Source organism: Muscardinus avellanarius, assembly GCF_963383645.1.
Source record: "Muscardinus avellanarius genome assembly, chromosome: 8".
NCBI lineage: Eukaryota > Metazoa > Chordata > Mammalia > Rodentia > Gliridae > Muscardinus > Muscardinus avellanarius.
In genome coordinates this window covers 64029197-64050526 of record NC_137794.1, presented here as the reverse complement: position 1 = coordinate 64050526, position 21330 = coordinate 64029197, and the positions used below count along the sequence as shown (strand labels likewise).

General features: G+C 35.5%; 1 protein-coding gene across 2 annotated transcripts; it reads left to right on the top strand.

Annotated features, from left to right (window-relative positions):
• Positions 1 to 203: 203 nt before the first annotated feature.
• On the top strand, positions 204 to 18279 carry WASF1 (WASP family member 1; the record flags this gene model as incomplete). Of its 2 annotated transcripts, none has more annotated exons than XM_080700785.1 (8): positions 204 to 336; positions 5890 to 6024; positions 10538 to 10691; positions 11708 to 11825; positions 13630 to 13799; positions 15151 to 15330; positions 16627 to 17255; positions 18122 to 18279. In XM_080700785.1, the coding sequence occupies 8 exons, from the start codon at positions 204 to 206 to the stop codon at positions 18277 to 18279; spliced, it is 1677 nt and encodes a 558-aa protein (XP_080556911.1). The 2 variants fall into 2 exon arrangements, with proteins under 2 accessions (XP_080556911.1, XP_080556910.1); XM_080700784.1 differs by having other exon boundaries at positions 13627 to 13799.
• Positions 18280 to 21330: the final 3051 nt, after the last annotated feature.

Below are 21330 nucleotides of genomic sequence, written 5' to 3'. Positions count from 1 at the left end.
AGAGAGCCTTGCTAAGCTGCTGAGGCTGGCCTTGAACCTACTATCCTCCTGTCTCTGCTTTTCAAGTACTGGGATTATAGGCATGTGCCACCAGCCTGGCTAGAACTTTATTCTTAAATGTGATAGTCTCATTACATTGGTTAGAATTAAGTAATGTTAATTTCTTTTCCTACAGGTGAATTGGCACAGAGCTTGATCTCAAGATGCCCTTAGTGAAAAGAAACATCGATCCTAGGCACTTGTGCCACACAGCACTGCCCAGAGGCATTAAGAATGAACTGGAATGTGTAACCAATATTTCCTTGGCAAATATAATTAGACAGCTAAGTAGCCTAAGTAAGTATTTTATGTCTATTAAAAATTACAAGCCAGAATGTTATGCTTTAGAATATTAAGAGATGTACTTGTGATTAATTTTACAGGGAATATTTGGTAGAGTATAATGTTATACTGAAAATTTTAGTTGTTTTAAGTAAAACTAATGATTTGTAGAATCATTTCTTCCCCCTGCATGTTTCTCTGGGAAAGGGAAATAAGGACAGAATTTTTAGGAATAGAATCACATGATAGATGAAAATTAGATTGTTTTCAAAATATGATTTGATCTATGAAGGATAAGACCAGAGTTGTGTTTCTGCTTGGTTATCTCTATTTACTGTTTTTAGAGGCTATGAATTTGTTTCAGGACAATACTATCTCTCTCTCTCTCACAACCTCATATATATATAGAGGTTAACATATATATATGTATATATATGTTTTATATAACATGTATATATAGCATATATGTGTTATATGTATATTGCATATATGTATATATGTACATATATACATACATGTTATTAAACTAATGAAATAGTTTTTATATTTTCAAAGATCTAAAGTGAAAGGTGTAATGTCATAACTAGTCAGAGGATTCGGCTAGTCAAATGAGTTTTGACAAACAGACATTAAGATCTGAGTCAAGAGTCTCATATGCAACATAATATGAAAACAGCAAGTTAATTTGGCTGGTTACAGAAGGAAGACAGGCAGATTGGACAGAGAATAAATAACAAACAGGGAAAGGGGGAAAAGGAGACATGCAGTATATTCTCGCCTTAAAATTATAGAACACAGTTACCTAATTTAATCAGAGAATTAAATTATTTTCCATTATTTTAAATTCAGTTGGGTGCTAAATTTAAAAAGGGAATTCAATCTATCTTTTGAATTAAAGGATTAACTTTACACATCCATACTTCATTTTAAAGCTGTAACAAGGTGTTCTTAGCCTAGATATATTCTCCACGGATCCTGATTTATCCTGTGAGTCACACCCATCGGCATAGATTCTCCTGATACTCAGGGTTGGCTCTTCTTTGCCTTTAATTGTCCTTCCTCTCTAGTGCTGTGTACAGTCCTCTTTGGTGTCTGTGGGACTGGATATCAAAATTCACAGATGCCCAAGTCCCTTATATGGCATTTACATGTAACTTAAATATATCCTCCCGTCTCTTGTACTTCAAATCATTCTAGATTACTTATAACACGTGATACGATGTAAATGCTTATATGCAGAGTGGTATACTATATTATTTAGAGAATAATGAAAAGAAAAAAGCCTATACATTATAGTTCAGAACAGATGAGGTTGTTTTCAAATTTTCTATCTAAAATTTGTTGAGTCTTCAAGGGTCGACTTCTTAGCACAAAATAGAGAGGTTGTTAATCTAATTTGTTTCAGGTGAGAATTTGGGCATATATCCTTGTAGCTAGAGCATCATAAAAAGTACACAGCTACCTCTCAACTTACAATGGAATTATGTCCTAATAAGCCCATCATTAGCTGAAAATACTATGCAAAAATGCACTCAGTACACCTAACCTACTGATCACCAGAGCTTAGCAACACAGTACACTGTAAATAGTTGTTTACTTTTGTGAGCACATGACTGACTAGAAACTGTGGTTGTACCATCTATCACTAGTCGAGGAAGACATCAAAATTCAAACTTCTAAATATGAATCCTACTGAATACATGTTCTTTTGCACAGTTGTAAAGTTGAAAAATTATAAGTCAAACCAGAGTAAGTTAGGAAATCTCTGTGTTTGAATACTCTTTGTCAGAGTACTAAATTTTTGCAGTTCCTGTTAAAGTAGTTGTAAAAATAAGTAAAAGAGTATTTTTAAAATTTGATTAATCTCTTGTTTCTGTTAGTGGTTATTTGTTTAGGTTAGTTATTGTATTGACAGTGAATCACTAAGATATTGTTCACTTCCCTCTATAGGAAAATTTAATATACAATGTATTTTTTTCCTTTTTAGTGATTTTAATTATACATACAGAATTATGGGTTTCATTCTGGCATATTCATATATGAAAATACCATACTTGATGCTTTTGAGACTGGTCAAAAGAAAAGTCTTAGCATTTCCAGATACTACATTAACACATGATTAATTATATTGTTTATTTTTTTATTTTTATTTTATTTATTTATTTTTGTGGTACTGACGGTGGAACCCAGGGGCTTTTCTATCTCCAGATTATACTCCCAGACCTATTTTATACTTTATTTGGAAACAGGGTCTCACTAAGTTGCTGAGGCTGGCTTTGAACCTGCGCAATCCTCCTGTCTCAGGCTCCCAAGCACTGGGATTACAAGTGTGTGCCATCACGCCCGGCTAACTGTATTGTTTAAAGATGTTTTGCTAACCTTTTTTGTGGCGTAGAAATTATTGATTTAGTATAACATGGCTTCATATAAATTTATGTTTTATGTGTTCATGAGTACATCCACATAATATTAAGATACATGTAAAGATCATAGAAATTATTAGTAACTTTTGGAAAAAATCATTTGTTAAAATCGAAATGAATTTTGAGTCTAATACAGACATCTTGCTTTACATATATACCTAATACAGAATTTAGAATAAATATCATTAAGTGTGTTAATTTGTAATTTGTGTTAATTTGCCATTCCAAACATTTCTTACATAACCTAAGGATGAAATGTAAAGAATTTCCAAGCCCAAGTCCATACAAGCAATATCTGTGAGCAAATCTATAGTCATGTTATAGCCAAATTCTGGAAATACCAAATATATTATAAAAATATAGCTATAATTAGGTTTGTAGAACTTCCCATTTAGAATCAGAGACCATATAGATATTTTCTAAGCAGTTTGTAGACATTCAGAAACAGAAAAATATCCATAATTGTTGTTACGCTGTTAATAATAATCTATTATCCTGAAATTAACTCTTCTGGGAGTTTCTACTTGACATAGTTAAGAACCTGGAATTAAATATAAAAGGCCTTCAAATAGCCAGAAAAATAAGCCTATATACTAAAGATAAAATAGCAATGGATCCTACTTGTGAACTGTTTGCTTTTACTCTGATAGTTCAGACAGATTTGATGGGTTCTCCAACATGTGTGCTTCGGAGGGTTAAAAGAAGAAGCAAAAGGGCATACAGCAGAAGAGGGCATCACAGAAGCCAACCAGAACAGGCAGTCCCAGCAAAGGAGGAGTGGACCGAAAGAGCAGCATAAAACTCAAGAGGCTGTTTAATGAAAAAGCAAATAGTCAGCCGGGCGTGTACACACAGCCTGTAATCCCAGTTCTTGGGCTGTTACGACAGGAGGATCACACATTTGAGGCCGGTAAGGGCTGTGGTGTGGCCTGGAAGTAGAATGTCCCTGGGTTCAATTCCCAGTACCAAAAAAGAGAGAAAGAAAGTAAATATTCTTATACATTTCAAGGCTGTTTTCTGGCGTAGGACAATAATTGATTTTCATAATTAACTCATGGCCATGAGTCTTCAAGGAAAGGTTAAATTATACTCTAATTTTATATTCCATTTAAAAGGATAGAGAATAATATGTCCAAACTAGGGAGTATTAGGGATACCAGAGGGACTCCAGATAATGGAGGGGCCACCTCAGCAAAGCTAGAAAGGAAGGGTAGGAAAGGAAGAAGGCTGAGGTTGATTAATGGAGGAGCTGCATTCAAATATGTGTCTAAGTGTAAATGTAGCATGGTCAACCTGGACACTCGTTGTTGGAAGGAGGGAGAGGGTAAGGAGGGAAGGCAACAAGCACTGTGTAAATTATGCCTTTTCCAATATGATCCACAGAAAAACAAAAAAATTAAAAAGGAAAAATTAAAAAAGGATAGAGCTTAGAGTATATTTCACAACAGTTTTTATTCTTATAGTTAAAATAATAATTGGTGTTTTAAATTTCTAAATTACTTAGAAAACTGACTATCAATTGGCTTTCAATAATTGGGGTATTCACTTTGGTAATTCTGTTAGCCCCCAAAGAGCTTGAGAATACGGTAATGAAGAAGAGTGTGGGGGAGAGAGAGAAAGAAGAGTTCTTGTTTTTTTGAAACAGGGTCTTGGTAGGTTATTGAGGCTGGTCTCAAACCTATGATCCTCCTGTCTCAACTTTCCAAGTACTGGATTACAGGCCTGTACCACCATGTACAGCCCTGAAGTGATCTTGAGATTGTCCCACACCCAAAATTAAGGTGCTTCTGTCTCTGCCCTGTGGCTCTTAGCTGGCACTGTACCAAGAGCTGCCCGTCGTTGAGCTCTTGCTCCACGGTGCACTGCCAGGTCTTTTGCTCGGTCTTTTCTTATCATTTCCTTTTGAAACATGTTTTTATTCCTATTTTACTGATGAGGAAATTGATAACAGTGTCTCACAGTGATTGGAGCAAAACTTGGATTTAATTGTTTTGTTTTTCTTATTTGCTTAAGTGTCTATTTCTCCCTCTTTTGAAAATTTGTCAATGGCAGGGACCTTCTTGCTATGTGATCTTACTTTTTTTGGTATTAGGGATTTTTTGACTAGGGAAATACAAGGATTTTAGTTTTCTGATTTTTTTTTTTTGTACTGAGTATTAAACCCAAGTACAGTCTACCTCTGAATTATATCCCCAGCTCTTTTTTTTTTTTTTAAAGTATGGTTTCACACTATTGCTGAGGGCCTCACCAATTTTCTGAAGCTAGCCTTGAACCTGCGATCCTCCTATCTTAGACTCCTAAGTGTTAGAATTGCAAATATGTTCTGCCACACACCACACCCTAGGATTGTTTGACCACTTTTTTGTTTTTTGGTTTTGGTTTTTGTTTTTTGTTGTTGTTGTTGTTTTGTTTTTTTTTAGAAAGAAATTATAAGAGACTGCAAAATAGCTCTCACAAGTTTTCTGAACCCGTTTTGGGCATATCAGAAACAGGACATCTACTAGGTCTATGAATAATCTTGCATTCTGTCACCTAGCCTAAACTTGAGTTTTAGTATAGAATCTTTGCATAAGTACAGAAATGCTGATTTTGGATCAGAAGACATATTTGTATGGTGTATGTGTGTGAGAGAGAAAAAGACAGACAGACAGACACTCACTGACTGGAACTTGAACCCAGAGACATTCTATTTCTCAGGTATACCCTAGCCCTTTTTAAAATGTTTTGTTTTGAAACAGGGTCTTACTTGGTTAATGAGAGTCTTACTGATTTGCTGAGGCTGGTCTTGAACCTGTGATCCTCCTGTCTTAGTCTCCCAAGTACCTGGTGTTGTATGTACTTTTACATAACAATCTTCCCTAACCCTCATCAGGTAGATATGGATAAAGTATTTCCATTTTAGTAGAAAGTTTATTCAGCAGAAGGTGGCAGAGTAGGATTTAAAAACCAGGTTTTCTAGAGCTTGTGGGATTTTTCCCCCACTCTATCATGCCTGAATAGCTTTAGGCTAGTGTTTAAAGTTTAAAATAATTTTAAATAAATGCTAAATTTAACTGAACAGTACTTCTAAGTGTTAAATTGCTCAGTGTTTAATCTTTGAGCATTTTCAGGTTAAATTTCATAGTATATGTTTGATTTTGCTCAGGTAAATATGCTGAAGATATATTTGGGGAACTATTCAACGAAGCACATAGTTTTTCCTTCAGAGTTAACTCACTACAAGAACGTGTGGACCGTTTATCTGTTAGTGTTACACAGCTTGATCCTAAAGAAGAAGAATGTAAGTTTATTTGTATTATATGTCTTCCACATATATACTTTGTTATTGAGATGAGCATTGTATTTAAGAATAGTTTTAAACATGAGTTTATTATAAGTCTTTTTCCTGCCCTTCAGTATATATGTGTAATAACTTGGTATTATCTATTAATGCCATTAACATGACTCGCCTGGCCTTTCATTTCTACTCTTTTTAGGTTTTCCTTTTGTATACTATTTAACTTTTCATTTTTTTGACATAAAAAAAAAACATTTCACCCAGACCTTTTCTTTAATTCTTTTTTCTTTTTTCCTTTATAGCTTTTTGAATACTTTTGTCTTAGAAATTTAGTTTTTTTTAAAGTACCTGAGACCTCAAGATTTGATTTTCTTAAGAATATAACTCCTTTTAATATGCTTTTGTGTATATATTGCTAATCTTATCTTTTTCCTTAATTGAATATTACTGTTTTATTTATTTATTTATTTATTTATTGTGGTACTGCGGATGGAAAACTAGGGGCATTCTACCTCTGAGCAACACCCCCAGCCCTATTTTTTATTCTTTATATGGAAACAGGGTCTCACTGAGTGGCAAAGGGCCTAACTAAGTAGCTGAGGCTGGCTTCAAACCTTTGCGATCCTCCTGTCTCAGCCTCCCAAATGCTGGGATTACAAGCATGCACCACCACACCTGGCCTTACTGTACACTTTAAATGGGCATTTCAAAAACAATTTCCAGTGTGTAGCAATGTTCTATTGCAAGATTAAATCAGGTAAAAAAAAGTCACACTTGTAGATAAAAATAATGGTAGGAACTTCAGTGGCTAAAGCATATTTCATGCTGTGGCAGAATATCTTGAATGCTGATATTTCTCAAATACTTCTTTCTGCTTTTTTTTTTTTTTTTACAAAAAGAGATGGAACTACTACAAATGTAATTTTAGCTTATCAACTATAGAGAATTGATTAATGTGAATATCGTATAACCCTGTCTTCAACACTTTTTGAATAACATTTTTATTGTAAATGCAGGTTATATAGTAGATCTCAATTTGAACAATGAAAATAATAAAGAATCTCAGTGGAAAAAGCAAAAAGTAGAATATAAGGATGAATGGCTGAGTAATTGAACAAACTACTTTTGACATAATCTAATTTAAGGTATTAACTAAGGAGAGTAGAATTCTTACTATGCTAAGTTTCTGGTGCTTACAATGATAAATTGCAAAGAGGAAAAATCACCTAAAATTTTATGTAATTAATTTGTTTCACACCCTATACCTTATAATTCATGCACTTAAAGTTGAAGAGTCAGTGGTCTTTTTCGTATATTCAACAGTGTTGTGCAATTATAAACACAGTGAGTTTTAAAACACTTTTTATCACTCCAAAAAGAAGCTCCGTATTTCTTAGCAGGCATTCTCCAATCCCTGTCCCCCAGCTCACTGCCTAGCCATCACTAACCTACTCTCTACATGTGTGGATTTGCCTGTTCTCGACCTTTCATAAGAATGAATCATATAAAAGTCTTCTGTGGCCGGCTCTGACATGGAGCCTCGTGCTTTCAAGGTTCCTTCAATGCTGTACATGTATTTGTGTTTCTCTGATGACTGACGAGGTTGAGCATCTTAGGCATTTGTACATATGCTTTGGAGAAGTATCCATTCATCACTTTCCCCCCGTTTGCTTCTGTTATTCTTATTCCTTCTCATGCTGTTGCCGTTCTAGGTGGTGGTTCACCTTGTTGTTGAGTTGTAGGAGGTTTTTTCTATATGCCAGATCCACATCTTTTATCACATGTATGACTTGCAATTATTTCCTCTCATCTGTAGGTCACCTTTGAAGCATTTACATGTATATTAGTTATGCTTAATGGAACTTTTTAAATAGAATAATTGCTAGTAGCAAAAATAATGTATTACCATCCATATTTTCAGATATATAATTTATATCCATTGCGTTGGGGGGGGGGGTACTGGGATTGAACCCAGGAACATTCTGCCTCTGAACTACACTGCCAGCCCTTTTGTTGTTGTTTCCAAACAGGATGTGGCTAAGTTCGAGGCTGGCCTCAAACCTGTCATTCTCCCGTGATAGCCCCCCAAGTACTAAGATTAAAGTCATGTGCCATCACACCTGGCCAAAATTTCTTTTTTAAAGAACTCAGATATTTAGTTATAAACATATGTCATCAAATAATACAGATATACACAGGCAGCTTTTCATATTCAACAAATAAAAATTAGTATTTAGTTTTGTTTATTTTTAATTTTTATTTTTTCGTGGTATCAGGAATGGAACCCAGGGGCTTTCTACCCGTTGGCTACATTCCCAGACCTATTTCATATTTTATTTGGAAACAGAGTCTCACTAAGTAGTGAGGCTGTCTTCGAACCTGCGCGATCCCTCCTGTCCCAGCCTCTGGTATTTAGTTTTGAAATGCTGTTAGTTATTAACAGATGTCTAAGCCAGACCATTAAGCTTGAAAGTGGAAATCACATGCCAGTAAATAATTTGAAGTGTATTTATTTCAGAATTTTATGTATTTTCTTTAGAAATTATGTGGAACAATAGAGAAGAATTCAGAATCTAAAAGCTTGTACATAATTTGGAATCATTTTTAGGGAGGTTACATAGGAGGAATTTTCAGTTATTTAGCCTAGATTTTAAAACTCAGTGGGAGTTCAAACAAAATAACTGTGAGTATAATAATAAATTACAGAGTGTAGTATCATTTTTATTACCATTAGTAATAGTGAAAACTGATGTAACTTAGAAAATATGTAAAAGATGAATTATAAGCAAAGACTTGTGAGAGTTTAATTATGTTTATAGACATATTGTCTAAATTGCTGTTATATGATGCTCTTTAAGTAATATGAAGTATTGTTGGCTTTGCCACTGATCTCTTAGCTCTAAAACAAGCAATACACGGGAGAAGTTAAAGGTAGAAAAGGACATCGTGCTTACTATTTTGCATGCTCTTTTATTTCTTTTACCAAGAAAGTTTTGGGAGATTAAATACCTGGTTCCATCTTGGATACATCTTAGGGTTAATAAATAGAGTGAGGAAATGACAAGATTTGATCCCTCTTGATTGTAAAAACTAGAGGCCACTTCTGATGGACGTTGTGGTATTGTGGCGCACAGGGCTGCGTTTTCTGTTCTGACTCTGCTGCTTATTAATCGTTCTGTCTTAGCCAGTTAGCGATTTCCTAGCCTAGACTCTCTTGTATTTAAAAATGCAATAATAATTACTATCTCACTGAATTGTTGCAAAGATGAGAGAACTGAAATTAGTGATAGCATATAGGCACATGTAAAATGTGCTCATTAGATAGCTTCCACGTGGTTCTTCATGTGGTCATGGGGAAAAACCTTTTTCCTCTCTGAATTTTATTTTGGTGTTTATAGGTGCATTGTAAGTCATATATCCCCAAAATTGTTGGAAATGCAGTTATGGTTTGACCAGTGCAGAGTCAGCTTTATTATTTCACCTGTGGCATAGGCCCAGATGTTTATGTTGAATGAATTTTACTTGTGGGAATGACAGATACTACTTCAGGGAGAAGAGTCGCTTGAGAATTGTTACCAGTGTTCGATACTGACCTTGCTGTGGTATGAAGCATTTGTGTATATACTTAATGCCATACTAAATAGGTAAGAAATTACTTACTTGTTTAATATGAGGAAATCACTCTAAGAGTTAAGACTGCACTATTTTAATACATTTCTTATTCATATTAATATGCTCACAATTTAAAAGAAAATGAGTCAATGAAGTCAGTCTTATATCCTCATGTACATGATAGGGCTGTGCCATCTCCTGGGAATTCTAATGTACAAGACAGTCTTAGTGTTCAAGAACTTACAGTAAGGTTAGAAGTACTGCTGATAACCAAGTAATTCCTTCATAGTTATAAAAGGAGATGGTGGAGAGGACTGTAGAGACAGAGGAGAATCCAAATTGGTAGGGGCCAAAAATGTCAGGCAGAGAAAAGAAAGATTTATATTTGGTGGAAGTATAGGTAAGGTTTAGGTATCATTAGGGCCTCTGAGCTATAGAAATCAAAGGTTGTAGCTGGGCGTGGTGGCGCACGCTTGTAATCCCGGCATTCGGGAGGCTGAGACAGGAGGATCTCGGTTCACGGACAGCCTCAGCTACTTAGTGAGGCCCTTTGCAATTTAGTGAGACCCTGTTCCAAAATAAAGAATAAAATACAGGCCTGAGGGTGTTGCTCGGAGGTATAATGCCCCTGGGTTCCATCCCCTGTACCACACACACACAAAAAGAAAGAAATCAAAGGTTGCATTAAAACCCATGTGATTAGAAAAAATAGAATAATAGGAATAAATATAATGGTAGAGCATTTAAAATTGTTCCTGATTCATAAGCCATTAAGGTCACAACTTTTTGGCATGCTGACTTTTTAAAAAAGAGTATGAATTTGCCATATGGTTAAAAGGAAATGAAATAAAAATGAATTGTAATTGTTTTGTTTTTGTTTTTTTTGTTTTGTTTTGTTTTTTAGTGTCTTTGCAAGACATAACAATGAGAAAAGCTTTCCGAAGTTCTACAATTCAAGATCAGCAACTTTTTGACCGCAAGACTTTGCCTATTCCATTACAGGAGACATATGATGTTTGTGAACAGCCTCCACCGCTTAATATACTCACTCCTTACAGGTCAGTAGGGCAATAAGTAAGCAGGCCTGTTATTTGTCTCATCCTTCAGATTAAAATGCTGTGTCCCCACCTGTTCTTTATTTCATTGGGCTTATTGCCATTATAGATCCCTTTCTCCCTACAATTTGCAGAAAACCTTTGCTTCATTCACTAAGGTTCTGGCATACAAAAGAAAGGATCTATTCAAGAGTTGTTTTGATAGGTATTAATTTAAAAAAAAAAGCCACTGGCAAACATGTTAATATGAAGGGTCAAGGAGTTGTTATTGTCCTTTTAATTTAATTTTTAATCAGATGAAAACTAAAGAGCTTAGAATTCTGTGATACTAACATAATAAATACTACATTTTTGCTTCTATTCTAGCTCTCTATATATACACACATGTGTGTATATATATGTATACTTTTTGAATAATGAATATGTAGTATCTGTTTTGAAATGCTTTTTTACCACTTAAAATAAAATTTGGAATTATTCAGCCTTCTTTGGCGTTCTTTCACATAATTTGTTAAATAGGTAATTCAGTATGCACAGCACATATCCAGAACAAAATGGTATTCAGCTAGTTATTTGAAACTGTAAATCAGTATGCATCCTATTGGACTATTAGGTGATACTGTTCAGAGTTAGTAAGTAATATAGTATTGGCAGAAACTGTAAAATTTCTCTTTTCTAAATGATGTTATTATCTTTTCAGGCTTTCATCTTTGGTAATTATTAAAGTTCCTCAAAGGACTTAGAAAATCTGGTATTCAGCAAGAGTTAGAGATGGGAAAGTTGCCCAGCTATGCCTTAAATTATTAGTGCCAACTCTAAAAAGTGTCTGGTTTTCCATTTTCCTTAGTTTCCATTATAATGTGTAAGAAATGTATTGCTGCAATATCCTATTTTTAGCAATGTTTTATCACATGCTATATTTTATTAAGGTGAGTAAAAACATTTCATTAAAATTATGTGTTTTGATTACCTCTTTGCATTGATGATATATATATTTTAATTGACGTGTTATGTTTCAGAGATGACGGTAAAGAAGGTTTGAAGTTTTATACCAATCCTTCCTATTTCTTTGATCTATGGAAAGAAAAAATGTTGCAGGATACAGAGGATAAGAGAAAGGAGAAGAGAAAGCAGAAGGTATTGCAAGAGATTCGAAAAATTGAAGTTATGTTTTGTGCATTTATGTTTTGTTGCATGTGTGGGACCTTTTATAATTCTGTAGCTTCAGTTTTATTTTATTGGATCCCTAGACTGAAGGAAACTAGATAAGCAATTAGATTATTATAGTACGGAGTAAGGATCATAGCAGGAGGTATGCATGAAAGGCACTGGGAACACAAAATAGCGTTTGCTTTAGCCAACAGATGGGGTTGGTAAACACTTCCAACACGATTTGTAATGCGTCTTGAAGAACAAATAGGAATTAAGTTGACCAGGAAAGAGAGAGGCACTCTAATGTGAAGAAACAGAGGACTGCTTTTCAGATATTGATAAAGCAAGTAAATTAAGCTAATATGCTCTTACCACAGAACATATCCTAAATGTTTTCTAAGTGTTTTGGAGAGCTGATTATATTCTCACTAAATTTCTTTTCCTTGCCTGTTATATTGTCATTTTCCACTTGCTAACAAATTTACTTATGACTGCTTTATTTCACGTTAATAATAACAAAACATAGAAGAAAGAACCAAGTTGAATTTAGGCAGAATTATGAAGGAGACAGAGTCTGTCTTGATTATATAATGCCTTCTTGTTGGCATTGTCTGTGCAAACTGGTGACTGGCAAGCCAGATTGCCCTGTAGACAGGTTTTGGGTTTGTTTGTTTGTTTATTTGTTTCTTTTTGCCATCAACAGGGGTTTAAACTTTTTAAACTGGGATTTCTTAAATGGATGTGTCTATCTAGTTCACTGCATCCCCCAACTTACACCCAGCTGACTTCAGTCATGCATCTTCTCTCCTTGGCCCTTTGTACATTTGGTATTTGAAATACCTACTCTAGATCTTTCTCCCCTAATTTGAATTACTTTGTGTTCTCTTGTTTAAAGACCCTTTTTTTCTGTTGAATGACAAGAGTTATTTTGGGGTAATTAACTAATTGGATTTTTTTACTCAGGTGTCAGCAGCTAATTGGTCATTTCCCAGGTAACATAACCATAGTAAATTTTCACATTTTGGTTAGGTAGACAGTACAATTTGTGATAGAAATTTTAAGCTAATAGATGTAGGAGCAAGGATTGATAGTCTTTTATTTTGTCATCTGAAAGAACATTCTAATCGCCAACTTTACTACATAAGCATACTATTTTGTATCTGCACATCTATTTAAAATTGGGGTTAGCCGGGCGTGGTGGCGCACGCTTGTAATCCCCGCGCTTGGGAGGCAGAGACAGGAGGATCGCGCAGGTTCGAAGCCAGCCGCGCTGGTTTACGAGACCCTGTTTCAAAATATTTAAAAAAAAAAAAAAAGGTCTGGGAGTGTAGCCCAGAGGTAGAAGGGCTTCCAGGAACCCCAGTACCACCAAAAAAAAAAAAAAATGGGGGTTAAAAAGACGTGGCTAGGATGCCGTGTCACATACTGATAATCCCAGCTATTGAGGAGGTTGAGGCAGCAGAATCACAAGTTCAAGACCAGCCTCAGCAATTTAACAAGACCCTATCTCAAAATAAAAAATAAAAAGGGGATGTAGTTCCATGGTAGAATGCTTGCCTGGCATTCATAGAGTCCTGGGTTAGATCCCTAGAACCACCAAAAAGGGGAGGGGGGTGAAAAATTGTGATTATAAAAAACTAGCTAACATTTAACTCTGATTGTACAAGTGAACTGTCTGTGTTTACCTTTACTATTTTTGATACTGTCTTTTTTAATATTGATGTTAGGATTTTGTTTTGAAATTGGCACTTCAGCATTTGGCTTTGTTTCAATACATCTGTTATAGCAGAAAAACCTAGACCGTCCTCATGAACCAGAAAAAGTTCCAAGAGCACCTCATGACAGGAGGAGAGAATGGCAGAAGCTGGCCCAGGGTCCAGAGCTGGCTGAAGATGATGCTAATCTCTTACATAAACATATTGAAGTTGCTAATGGCCCAGCCTCTCATTTTGAAACAAGGTTTCTTTCATTTTCTTATTGTTTAAAAAGATATGTTGGCTTACTTGTAATATCTGAACTGTTGAGACTGTTGAACTGAAAGACCCTGTTGTAAGTATAAATGTGATTTCAAAACCCCGACCACTGAATCTACTGAATTCTGACCTCGGGAAGTTTATTTTTATATTTGGACTTTAATTTTATCATCTGTAGAAAGAGGTGGTTTTAACGTTTATCGGAAGTTTCAACTCAGTATTTCAGGACTGCTAGAATGTCTAGAGTGTAGGGTATGAAATTTTTTTTAAGCATTACTGATTTAGTGCATGTAAAAATGGGAGGTTACAACGAGTTCTATTTTGCCCCTTTTTTTTGTCCCCTTCCTTTCTTTGGCACATTTCCTGCCTCAGACATAGCAAGCTTTCACACAAAATTACTCATCTTCTTGCAGAAATATAGAAGAGGTCCTTCCTATCTAAGTAACATGCTATTGTAGCGAACACATTATGTGCATATTTCTGCGAGGAAATTTATTTGGGTATTGTCATATTCACTTTTTAATGGACAAGAACTGAATGTTTTCTTTTTAATAATACATGTAAGTTATTGGGCCATAATTCTGTGGGCCTATTTTAAGAGAAATATACATCTGTGAAAGATTATTTTTATGTATTACTGATAGAATTGAGATTTAAAAAAATCTGTAGATAGACATTATAGTCAGTTAACTAAGGATTTTCTGACTTGCTCCATGCACATCTATTAAATCCATCTTTGTCCCCAGAATGCATTGCAGTCTGTAAATATAAGCCTTCACATGTTCAAGCTAAATTTTTGCTTATGTCTGTTCCAAGTCACATGATGCTATGTTATTCAGCTATTTTCTGAGTACTCTCCCACCTTTGAGATGCTAAGAGAACAAAAGAGATGTAGCTAGCCATCTCTGTGCTGATAGAATCAAAGAGGGCTTAGAGAACAAGATACCCAAGTAGTAGGAGATTGATTTTAATATTCTTTCTTCCATTGGCAGCCTCTTGTAGAGAAAAAAATGAAATATAATTCTGAACAGGACTTTCTAAAAGTGAATTATTTGTGTTTATATATGTAATACTTTTAATCTCTATAAATTGAATTAGTATTCTATTATAAAATAAAGATAACTAGTGGTTGCCGCAATAAAATTCAATTAGCAAACAAAGGTCACATTGTGAGCAGCATTTTTTGTTTTAAAAGCAGGAGTAATGAATAAATTTCTATAAGAAATTTTTTAAAAATAGCTAAAATACTGTTATTCAGCTGATTAAGTATTTCATGTAGAGCACTTATTTCTGTAGTACTTCAAGAAAAAGACACTTATACTGTATATTTCTTTTAGACCTCAGACATACGTGGATCACATGGATGGATCTTACTCGCTTTCTGCTTTGCCGTTTAGTCAGATGAGTGACCTTCTGACTAGAGCTGAGGAAAGGGTCCTGGTCAGACCACACGAGCCACCTCCACCCCCACCGATGCACGGAGCCGGAGATGCGAAGCCCATTCCCACCTGTATCAGGTATGTTGGGACAGTCATAGCATGTTTTATCTTAGGGGTTGGTAAGATTTTTCTTTAAAGGATCAGATAAATATTTTAGGCTTTCTAGACATAGGCTTTCTGCCACAATACTGCCATTATTGTTTGAAAGCAGCTGTAGATTTTACACACCCAAGTGAATGTCTGTGTTTCAGTAAAACTTTATTTTTAATAAGAATTTACTTTAGGGCTAGGGATATAGCTCAGTAGTGCTGCTTACAGTGTGTTCGTTCTAGGACCTGGGTTCAATCCCTAGCACTGTGCCCCCCCCAAAAAAAAAAAATCTACTTTAAAGTATTGTATTATAGCTTTGTTAAACATATCATGTATGTTGTATTAAGAAAAGACAAGAGATGTGCTGGGCGTGGAACGGTGGCAAACACTTGTATTTCTCAGTACTTGGGAGGCTGAGACAGGAAAATTGCAGGTTCAAGACAGCCTTGGCAAATAGTGAGACTCTCATTAACCTACAAAGACCCTCTTTCAAAATAAAAATAAAATAGGGTTGGGGGTACAGCTTGGAAGTAGAATGTCCCGTGGTTCAATTCTCAGTACCACAGAATACATAAGTATGTACGTATGTACATAATTTATTTAAAAAAATAAAAAAAGACAGCAGATAATTGCTTGGAATAATCTTTCAGTAAAGTTATTCTGAAATTTCATCTGGTCAGTTATTAAGATTATAAATGTTTAATAGAGATATTAAAGGAATTTTCTAAGAAAAATAGATCAACTTTCCAATTTTCAGTTAGGAAAACAATTTTTGTCACGGACTCATTTGATGTTCTAGCATCAGGAAGAAAGAGGGCTGTAAGTTTCCCTTTGTGGTTTTCAGTTAGGTACCATTGACTTCACTGAAATGACATATGATGAGTCTTTATAGCTTTAGTGTAAATGTAGCATTGTATCAGCAACAAATAACTGCAGCATGGTAAGTGTTCAGTCACTAAAGAGACTCTCATCAGAGTACACTTGAGCATTTTATTTAGCAAAGTAAGCATAAAATGCTTGAGGGAATATGAAAGTTGCCTGAGAGGTTGAGACTGTTTAAAATACCACAAACCAGAGCACCACCTACTAATTTCCTTGATGATACACTTTTAGTTCTGATTTGCTTTTGAATTAGTGTTAAATAATTTAAAATGTCTTAGGAACATGTTAACACATCTACTTTAAATGTACTTACTGGTAATCATAGGGTTGTTTTTTTTTTTTGTAATAGTAGTAGTAGTTTTTCTGTTTTAATAACTTGCTAGGATCTCTTTATCATTACAGCTCTGCTACAGGTTTGATAGAAAATCGCCCTCAGTCACCAGCCACAGGCAGAACACCTGTGTTTGTGAGCCCCACTCCCCCACCTCCTCCACCACCTCTTCCATCTGCCTTGTCAACTTCTTCATTAAGAGCTTCAATGACTTCAACTCCTCCCCCACCCGTTCCTCCCCCACCTCCACCTCCAGCCACTGCTTTGCAAGCGCCAGCAGTACCACCACCTCCAGCTCCTCTTCAGATTGCCCCTGGAGTTCTTCACCCAGCTCCTCCTCCAATTGCACCTCCTCTAGTACAGCCCTCTCCACCTGTAGCTAGAGCTGCCCCAGTATGTGAGACTGTACCAGTGCATCCACTCCCACAAGGTGAAGTCCAGGGGCTGCCTCCACCCCCACCTCCGCCTCCTCTGCCTCCACCTGGCATCCGGCCATCCTCACCTGTCACAGTCGCAGCTCTTGCTCATCCTCCCTCCGGGCTACATCCAACTCCATCTGCTGCCCCAGGTCCTCATGTTCCATTAATGCCTCCATCTCCTCCATCACAAGTTATACCTGCTTCTGAGCCAAAGCGGCATCCATCCACCCTACCTGTAATCAGTGACGCGAGGAGTGTACTACTGGAAGCAATACGGAAAGGTAATTTTCTCAGGGCCATGAAAAGCATTATGGTAACATTGAAAATTTTCTCAGTATTGAAAACTAGAATGCACTTCTTGTTTGTAAAGTTTTAAGATGATTATGTTTTTCTACAAATGGCATTTGGAGAGTAAAACTATCCAACTTATGTTTTAAATAATTTTCAAGAATATACAACACATTTATTTTCATACTTGGCAGAGATTCTTAAAATGTTTATTGAGTGAGAAATTTAAAGCATCAGATTGAAATGTTACAGAAAATTTAAATTCTTTATGTTATATGTGATACATATATATATATACTCCTTTCAAGTGGTTTTCTTAATGTGAAAGCTGTTCATTTGAGTTATCATTTACATTTATTCTTCCAGATGCCTGTAAAGGATTTTCCCTTTGTAATAAAGGCTTCTCGTAGTTATTCATTTATACACTCAACATTTCTTAAGTACTAGTGTATGCCAGGCATCAAGAGTATAAAATGAATAATTGCCCTTCCTTCAAGTACAGGGGATAGTAAAGCCTCAGAAAAGATACTCAACAGTGTCAAGGTAGTAGGAGAAATGTATCACCTGGCTAACTTTTTAGGGCGTACTTAGCAGGAAAGTACAGTAGACCATGATAGATAAGCAAATTGTAGATATTTACTGGGATATCTGCTGAGATTCACCAACTACTTAATAGTTGGTAATGTAATGAAAGCTCTAATATATCTCTAAATATGATTCCCTCAGATTATTTTAATAGACCTTGATTTTTATTTTCCATTAATATTTCTCATATATATTCGATTTTATTTGAGAAAGATTAATGCTCAGTATTTAAGCTTCTTTATTTAAAGTGAATGGTTTGGATTTGCTGTAACAGGTATTCAGCTACGCAAAGTAGAAGAACAGCGTGAACAGGAAGCTAAGCATGAACGCATTGAAAATGATGTCGCCACCATCCTGTCTCGCCGTATTGCCGTGGAATACAGTGATTCCGAAGACGACTCAGAATTTGATGAAGTGGATTGGTTGGAATAAGAAGAATGCACTGATAAATATTATGAAACCGAATGCAGATGTCTTTGTGGTGCTTGTTCTTTGAAAATGTTTGGTCATTCTAGTGTTTTGCTTTTTATTCCTTATAATGAATAATCCTTTTCCTCCATATTTTTTGATTTCTAAGGAAAGTATTAGCATACATTTCAAACTAAATGTTTTACAGTGGCTTATCTTTTTCTTTCTCTAAAAAACATAATTTGGTCCAACAAACCACTAAGTATTAAGCATGGGCAGCTGTTGTTAGAGTAGCAGATTCTGTTTTTTGATATATCTTAATTGTGCACTTTGTGAATTTTAATTTAAAGAAAGCAACTAAGATTGAAATCTTGAGGGCAGCTGTATCTATTAACGAGCCTTATTTCATTTCCTGATGTTTTGAAGAAGAAACACTGCCTTGATTATATGAATACACTCAGAAAGTACATTTAGCTTGTAGTGTTGAATTTTCTTAAAGGAATGCTTAAATTTTTTATTATTTTGTTTTAAATACTTGCCTTATTTGAATGTTTAGCAGTACCCCTTCCCCACTTATATATTGTGTGGTACAATTTTGCTTGCCTATAGGAGTTGAAAATTTTCCATGTGAAATACTCTGAATTAAACATACATGTAACTTACATAACTGTTAAGAATAACAGTCTGATTTAATAAATGGTTCATTTTAAAGGTTCATGAGTGTTGCTCTTTGAATAAAACTTTTTGATAGATTATCAAATACAATAGCTCTAAATGTATAGATAGTAAATGAAATTTTTAAAAACTTCAGCAATAAATTACCTCTTAGTTGTACTTATCCATATTATTTGTATATAAGATAACTTTTATGTCATTTTTCCTGCGATTACAAAATCTTTATTTTGCAGTTCATCATTCTCTCAAAATCTCAGCTTGCCATCTAATTTCAGCATGCCTTGTCTTCAGTTTAGCAACACTCTTTGATACATATTAACAATGATAAAATGAGTTGTTAATATTTATACAGTTAGATTCAGGGGTAGAGGGGAAGTACCATTAATACCAGATTGCTTAATTTGAAAAGACTAAACAAGGTTTGGGGAGGTTGACTTCTTCAGCTTTGCCTGTATCCCCATTTGCAATGCAGGTTCTTTGGCCAGTAGTATGTGGCAAGCAGTAACTGTGGCGAATCTAAACCTACACTTCACTTGCAAGCTCAGCTCTCTCCCCCTCTCAGAACCTTGTCTTCCCCAGAGAATAGCCTAGGCTAATCTGCTGAAGATCAGAAACCTCATGGAGGAGACCTCTGCCACGTGCCAAGCCCATGCTCTCCGCTGGCCTACTCTAGAGAGGTGAGCGAGGCCGGCCTGGCCTGGCCTGGCCTGGCCTAGCCACTGACCCATCAATTTGTGAATAAAAATAAGAGCTTGTCTCACACTTAAAACTTTTGAAATGAATTATTTCTTGCAGCTTTATTATGGTAATAGGTCATTGATACAGGAGGTCAGTTGTTAACTTGATAATTTGGTTGGTTATTTAGGCAAATAACTAATGGCCTGTAATCTTCATAGAACAGAAGTAATGAACCAAATTCAACTCTAGCAATTTAATGTATACATGAATATGTCCAGTGCTTTAATAAAATATCACTCTTTTGGGTAACTCACTGGTGTAAGAAATGTTAGAGGAATAGGCATACCAAAATAACCTTTTAGTCTAGATATTCAACTTACCTTGCTCAGAAAACTTTGGAACACATCATCGAAGAGTCAATTTTATTACAATTAAGAAAAATGAAAATTATTCGGTAATTGTTCTCTTCTTATTGAATTATTTTAATATTCAACAAGGTTACACATAAACAGAGTCAGAAAAAATGTAAACTGTGTACTGTGGGGAAATAACAGGCCTCACTTGTTTGGGTTCAGGTCATCTATCTATCTCCGTATTACTAAAACCAGTGAACGCATGTTCTTAATTTATTCAATCTTTATTCTACCTCCTTGAAACTTTCAATCCCCCTTTGGCATTTCATGACACTGTACCCTCTTCCCCTTCTCCTTCCCAGTAATGGTGAGATAGATCAAAAAGAGGGAAAAACCCAGTGGTAGTGGTGTTTGGGATGAGATGCAGCCATTGTGGAGGGAAAGGGAGTTTCTCTATACCTTTTCCTAAATAAGGGATATTTGCATGTTTCTGATTTATAATGTATTTTAAGCTCTCATCACTGCCTTTCATAACTTAAAATCAATTTAAGCTGGGCGTAGTGGTGTACACCTGTAGCCCTAGTACTTAGGAGGTCGAGACAGGAGGATCACAGGTCCAAGGACAGCCTCACCAAGTAGTGAGACTCATCAAACTAGTGAGCCCCTATTTCAAAAAAAAAATTAATAATAAAGTTGGTATGGGGGTGTAGCTCGGAGGTAGATTGCCCCTGTTTAATCCCTAGTACCACTCATGTGCATGCACATACAACACACACAAACACACAATTTAGGCAGATGAGATGAATTTGAAAGCATTTTTATGTTATAAATATTTGCTAAAAGATAAATAAGGATAATGTTCATTTGTGTTGTGCTCTGTAAATTATGAATCACCTTCATTTCCACTTTTGGAAAGCCCTACCCTTTCTCTAACAACTACATCACTTCCATATTTCCATGACGTCTTCTCTGATCACCATCACAGGACTTTATGTTCCTTTTTAATTTCTCTAAGCCTTTTATTATAAGCTTTCTTCAGGTGATACTCCTACTGTCTTGCATCATAGTTATTACCTACTTGAGATTGCCAAACAGAGTATTCACAAGATAGCCAGGACATTATATTAAATAGGCAACTTATATTATTTTATTAATAGGTTCAGAAATGCCCTTTTTTTGTGTCCTTAGGCTCTTAAAATTATTTCTTTTTAGACATTCCTCTGGTTTAAAATTCATTTCCCCGGGCATGGTGGCACATGCTTATAATCCCAGCACTCGAGAGGCAGAGACCGGAGGAGGCCCTTTGCAACTCAGTGAGACTCTGTTTCAAAAAAATAAAAAGACTAAAAAACAGGGCTGGAGGTGTAGC